Source organism: Trematomus bernacchii, unplaced genomic scaffold, assembly GCF_902827165.1.
Source record: "Trematomus bernacchii unplaced genomic scaffold, fTreBer1.1, whole genome shotgun sequence".
Classification (NCBI taxonomy): Eukaryota; Metazoa; Chordata; class Actinopteri; order Perciformes; family Nototheniidae; genus Trematomus; species Trematomus bernacchii.
The window spans coordinates 65,340-71,829 of record NW_022987947.1 but is presented as its reverse complement, the minus strand read 5'-3'; the positions used below and the strand labels follow the sequence as shown (position 1 = coordinate 71,829).

Here is a 6,490-nt window from a genome sequence, read left to right as displayed (position 1 = left end):
CACATCTCCAAGATGCCCGGGGCTACATGCATGTGACGATGGATTATTCATCCGGCCTGCTTCATCTCTCACTGTAGAGATTTTGAGGCCAATCCGAGCAACACTTTAGCTTTTATTTGAAAGAACGGGTTTTTAAAAAGGGCGGGAAAATTAGACATTGTCCAAATGTCTCAATTTTCACACCGCTGAATCCTTGGGTTGGGTGCATGGCAGAGTTCAAGTATCAGCTCCCAGTACCTTTGGATTGTGGAGATATGACCTTGTATATTGCAGTTAAGTATTTGAAGTGGACGTACACTTAGCGTACCTTGGTATCCCTTGGCGTACCTTAGCGTACCTTGGTGTCCCTTGGCGTACCTTAGCGTACCTTGGTATCCCTTGGCGTCCGGTTTACCAGATCTGAGACCGAGCGGACTGAGCACGTTTCAGTTTTGTCCACTGGGGGATTCACCTGAAGCACACTCTCACTCCCTAAACGTCCAGGAGCGACGCTTGGTCAGTGTCCCGTGGCGTGCAGTTGGGACGCGCCGAGGCTCCTTCAGCTTCATAAACGGACGCAAAGAGCTTTCAACTGATTGCAATGTATTCCCATCGGCGGCGGTATTTGACGCTCATGGAAGCACCGCATCGGTCCATGTCGGCGGCATTTAAAGGCAATGTGAGCGTCCATTCCCATCTATATTTCTATCATTGACCTTCTACTTTCCTCCTATTTTGTATATACTCTTAATATTTAAATGTTTTCATCAAATACAACACATTCAAAAGTGCTTTACAAAAATGAAAGACATTAAGAAAAAGGCATTTTAAACAGTCAATAAAAAGCAACCCAATCTACCTGCATTGCATTACTCTAAACGTGTAATAACGTGCTTTAACCAGTAGGAGGTGCGGGTTAAAAAGCTGTCAAGTTTACAGTGTTAACAAAATAAAATATACTGCTGTTTCTGGTTTAGTTTACGACGGATATATTCTGTTATTGTTTTGATATTTGTAACACAAAAGCGATGTAAAAAACCCACAGCAACACAGAAGAGATGGTCTTAACATGACCCAGCGCTCTATAGTTCATAAAAAACAATAATATCAAAACAAATTATTACTACTAACTTTATTGTGAAATTAAAACAGAACGGTAAAAGAATAGTTTCCGGTCTATTCTGAGGCCCGATCTCTGTAGATAAATAAAGAACTACGACAGATGTGTAATGTTTAATGCAGCCAAACCATTCATTACAATGCATTCATGTGATGACTTTCAAAGAGTAAAGCAAGCACTGCTGAATAAAGTATGATTTGATCTTTTACCAAACGTTTTTTTTCATATGGAATGCAGTTGGAGGTCAACCAATCACAGAGCTTGAGAACTAATCACGGGGTTTGTCAAACAAAGCACATGGTGTAGTCCTAAACGATAGCTGAGGATTCTGGGTAGTGTAGTGTCTTCTGCCATCCTAAACTCCGAACAAATATTTGTTTCTCCGAATCGAAGGGGAAAAAACACAAAAGCATTGAACACAATTTAAACCAATCAATGTTGTGTAATTAACAAGATAATCTGGTGTTTCTGAGTTGATGAGTAGTGCAGATATCACTGTCAAATCAATCGACAGTAAGGAGAATACTTACTTCCAGGTGTAAAATTCTCCGTTATCCAATGGGAATGGACGCTCACATTGCCTTGAAGAGCCGCCGACATGGACGGATGCGGTGCTTCCATGAGCGTCAAATCCCGCCGCCGATGGGAATACATTGCAATCAGTTGAAAGCTCTTTGCGTCCGTTTATGAAGCTGAAGGAGCCTCGGAGCGTCCCAACTGCACGCCACGGGACACTGACCAAGCGTCGCTCCTGGACGTTCAGGGAGTGAGAGTGTGTTGGAGGAACAGGAAGCAGTTCGAGGTTCCTTGGACAACTTGTTGGTGGTCCTAACCCTCAGTCCTGCCTGCTGATATCAGTACAGAGGTTCCCCTAGGGTCAGTCCATAGGGGCCTTTGGACTTAGCTTGGGAACCAGAAGGTCACCGGTTCAAGACCCCGAACGACCCAGTACTGAGGTGCCCTTGAGCAACGCCCTGAACCCCTGACTGCTCCCCTGGTTGGGAGCAGCCTGTTGCTCGACATCTCTCCGTTTAACAGAGTGTGTTTGTGTGTTTCTGTGCATGTGTGTTGTTCTGTGTGTAATCACAACCCAGTGACGATAACCTCTGACCTCTCAGGTTCTTCCTCCTCCTGCTGTTTCTGTGCTGACCTCCACCCTGACGGTCCAGCATCTGACCTCTGACCTCTCCTCACCGGCAACATGGATGTGAAGCGTTTTGGCGGTGCTCTCTGCAGGATCCCTGACACCTAGACTCTCCGGACCGCCTCCCGCTCGCCTCCACATCCTCTCCCGACCTCTGGGCTGACGGCGTCCACCATGTCGGAGGGGCTACTGCAGGTCAGAAGATCAGGGTTACTGGGGGGGGGGGGGGGTTACTGTCAGACCAGGGGTTCTTTTATCCCACAGTTTAAGAACAACCTGATTGACCAAAGTCCGGAGTGAACCAGTACAGAGTATCCAGAAACACTACCTAGTCTTTAACTATAATCAGAATACTTCTTTACCCCCCAGGTGCAGATTGCTCCATTTTAGTTTTATACAAACATGAGAAGTGTAAAGAATGTGCTCTTTGGACCACACAGTGTCAAGAGGTAGATATTAGTATTAAAGATGTCAGTGCTGGACTTAATGCAGATGGGACGGCCGGGGGGAGGGAGGACCCGAGCCAATCAGTGAACAGCGTCACGTTGACCTGTGGTTCAAAGGGTCATGATGGGGCTGATGATTTAAATCAGAGTGGACTGTTGTTCAGGTATAAGGCAACCCTAGTTCATCTGAAGGAGGGGCGGTGCTGATTGAATCTCGAAAACACAAATATAAAAAGAGGATAGTTGAATACTGGATTCTGATTGGTCGATATGGACATTTCCTCCTGCTGAGACCCCTGACCCCGCATGTGTCCCTGTAGGTGGAGATCCCGGACTTCGGCGGCAGCGTTCTGGTCAGCCTGAACCAGCAGCGTCTGCGCGGTCAGTACTGCGACGTGTCCGTCCTCGTGCAGGGTCAGGCCTTCAAGGCCCACCGCGCCGTGCTGGCCGCCTCCTCGCTGTACTTCAGAGACCTCTTCAGCTCCGACTCCTCCGCCTCTTCCTCCTCCTCTTCCTCCTCCCCCGCCGTGTTCGAGCTGCCCTCCTCCGTCACCCCCACCTGTTTCCAGCAGATCCTGTCCTTCTGCTACACCGGGCGGCTCAGCATGGCGGCCAGCGAGCAGCTGGTGCTGATGTACACGGCCGGGTACCTGCAGATCCAGAACATCGTGGAGCGGGGCATGGAGCTGATGATGATGAAGGCTTCCTCTTCGCCGCTCTGCTGCGACTCTCAGGTGGGTTAGCTGCACCCACAGAAATGTAGACCTGGGGGGTCACTGTGGCAGAGTCTGATTCTTAACTGTAGGGGTTTGCCTTGGCACCTGTGCGCCCCCCATGAGTCGTTTTTAAATCTGAAGTAAATCAGCACTTTTTCTAACTGAGTTCTTTCCACAGACCACCTCAACAGACGAGCTCGGGGGATTCGACGCCCCCCCCCTGCAGGAGGATCAGCAGGGCCTCAGCCCAGAGGAGCTGATCCTCGCCGTCAGTCGCATCAAACAGGAGAGGGCCGACACACCTCCAGCTGGGGAGGGGGGGGGCAGCGAGGGCCGGAGAGGAGTCCAGGTGAGGATGAGGGGGCAGGTGAGGAGGGGGGGGGGCAGTTGAGGAGGGGGGGGCAGGTGAGGAAGCCAGGTGAGCAGCTAGTGGAGTTTTATGTGTTTTTCTCGTTGTTTCCCCAGAGGAGAAACCCCCAGGGACCTGCACTCCACCAGGAGCAGCGCCCTGTGTTACCTGGGGGCAGCAGCTGGAGGTCTGGTCCCGGGGCTGCAGTCGTACCTTTTGGCCAGCGGGGGACGCTGCAGTCCGGGAGGCTCCAGCCTCCCCACAGACTCCCCCCCCTCTCACCCCCCCACCGAGGAGGACCTGGAGGAGGATTACTACGGGAACACCGTCAACTCCGGACTCTACCAACACGTCTACGGACATCCTGGAAACCCCTACAGTAAGTCACCAAATGGTATGACCCAGTGCAGAAGTTCATTGAGCGTAACTCATAATGCGTCATGCCAGGGTTTGGGACTAGCGCTCTCTTGTCTTTGTTTTATATTTTCAAACACCCCACCCTCCACTCTCATTGGACCAGTCCAGGAGAAGATGGAGATGCTATCCCTCCCATTGGCTAACGAGCGGCGGCCCTGCGTGCTGGTTGGTCGGGACAACATGGCACTGCCGGCCAGTCTGATCAGTCAGATCGGGTTCCGCTGCCACCCGTCACTCTACACCGAGGGGGACCCGGGGGAGAAGGTGGAGCTGGTGGCAGGTAGGAGGCTCACCTGGTCCTCTCTGAACCCACTGTTGCAATGTTCGGATATCAGTACAATTATACTGTGTGTGTGTGTGTGTGTGTGTGTGTGTGTGTGTGTGTGTGTGTGTGTGTGTGTGTGTGTGTGTGTGTGTGTGTGTGTGTGCAGGTTCAGGTGTGTTCATGACTCGAGGGCAGCTGATGAACTGTCACCTGTGTGCTGGAGTCAAACACAAAGTGCTGCTCCGCAGGCTGCTGGCTACCTTCTTCGACAGGTGGGTCTGCAGTTAGCCTAGCTTAGCATAACTTAACTTTAAAAAAAGATAAATGTTGCGCAGCTCCCCCCTGGATAAAACACTGGGCATTCAGATTTGGGGGGGGGGGGGGGGTTCAGTGATCCTAACTGAGTGATAATTGGCTTGTTATGGTTTTCATAGAAACACTCTGGCCAATAGCTGCGGGACAGGAATCCGCTCCTCGACCAATGATCCGACCCGAAAACCTCTGGACAACCGGATCCTAAACACTGTGAAACGTGAGGCATACACACACACACACACACACACACACACACACACACACACACACACACACACACACACACACACACACACACACACACACACACACACACACACACACACACACACACACACACACACACACACACACACACACACACACACACACACACACACACACACACCACTGCAGAACTTAATAAAGGTTTAAACCTGTTGATAATATCAGTGAGTGTGAAGAGCATTAAAACACTTTTAAAAGACGTTAATCGGAGAATATTCCACAGGTTTGAGAGAGCAGCGTTAAAGTTTAAACGTATCCATACTTATTATTTGTACTCACCCCCCCCCCTACCTCCCCCCTCCCTCCCCCAGTGTACTGTCAGAACTTCGCCCCTCACTTTAAGGAGAGCGAGATGAACGTCATCGCGGCGGACATGTGCACCAACGCCCGGCGGGTCCGTAAACGCTGGCTTCCAAAGATCCAGTCCCTGCTCCCCGACAGCCTCCCCCGCAGGGCCCGGAGGGGGGGGGGTCCAGGGGGAGAGAGGGGGGAGGGGGTCTCCATGGAGCTGGACCTCCGACAGCTCTCCTACCTGGAGGGGGGGGAGAGGGAGGCGCCTCACCTGCAGTTTGCCGGGTCAGGTGGGGGAGGGGAGAGGCTACAGACTGAACCCCCTCCTGACCCCCCCCTCTCCTCCTCTTCCTGCTCCTCCTCATCCTCACATCCCTCGCCGCAGCCTGCAGAGCCCGCCCCTCCTCACAGGGGATTGGCCGACACAGAAGAGAGGGGGGCGGAGCCTCTGGAAGATAGCCAATAAGCTTTCTATTGCATCTGCCTACCTGTATGTACAATACACAATAGCTACCTGTCCCCACACCTGTCTGTGTGTGTGTGTGTGTGTGTGTGTGTGTGTGTGTGTGTGTGTGTGTGTGTGTGTGTGTGTGTGTGTGTGTGTGTGTGTGTGTGCGTGTGTGAGTGTGTGTGTGTGTGTGTGTGTGTGTGTGTGTGTGTGTGTGTGTGTGTGTGTGTGTGTGTGTGTGTGTGTCTGTCTGTCTCTACGTGTGTCTCTACCTGTCTGTGTGTCTCAACCTGTCTCACCTCTCAAGTATGGAATATGAATGAGACGCCGTGATGTCTCCTGTAACTGTTAGAGGACATGTGAGTCTGACCTCTGGTGGACAAGAGACACACTGCAGTCTCTCTGAACCTACATCAGTCTCTCTCTGAACCTGCATCAGTCTCTCTCTGAACCTACATCAGTCTCTCTCTGAACCTGCATCAGTCTCTCTCTGAACCTACATCAGTCTCTCTCTGAACCTGCATCAGTCTCTCTCTGAACCTACATCAGTCTCTCTCTGAACCTACATCAGTCTCTCTGAACCTGCATCAGTCTCTCTCTGAACCTACATCAGTCTCTCTCTGAACCTGCATCAGTCTCTCTCTGAACCTACATCAGTCTCTCTCTGAACCTGCATCAGTCTCTCTCTGAACCTACATCAGTCTCTCTGAACCTGCATCAGTCTCTCTCTGAA

General features: G+C 51.2%; 1 protein-coding gene across 1 annotated transcript in view; it reads left to right on the top strand.

The window, feature by feature from the left end:
* LOC117470812 (nucleus accumbens-associated protein 2-like) overlaps window positions 1-5,783 on the top strand; it is a 7,342-nt gene extending 1,559 nt beyond the window's left edge. The window contains exons 2-10 of the mRNA XM_034115686.1: window positions 2,218-2,438; window positions 3,010-3,423; window positions 3,584-3,754; window positions 3,801-3,823; window positions 3,871-4,133; window positions 4,275-4,451; window positions 4,603-4,708; window positions 4,871-4,968; window positions 5,330-5,783. Of these exons, the coding sequence (XP_033971577.1) occupies window positions 2,418-2,438; window positions 3,010-3,423; window positions 3,584-3,754; window positions 3,801-3,823; window positions 3,871-4,133; window positions 4,275-4,451; window positions 4,603-4,708; window positions 4,871-4,968; window positions 5,330-5,775 (1,719 nt within the window). The 5' untranslated portion in view covers window positions 2,218-2,417 and the 3' untranslated portion in view covers window positions 5,776-5,783. The remainder of the gene's footprint in view (window positions 1-2,217; window positions 2,439-3,009; window positions 3,424-3,583; window positions 3,755-3,800; window positions 3,824-3,870; window positions 4,134-4,274; window positions 4,452-4,602; window positions 4,709-4,870; window positions 4,969-5,329) is intronic.
* Window positions 5,784-6,490: the final 707 nt, after the last annotated feature.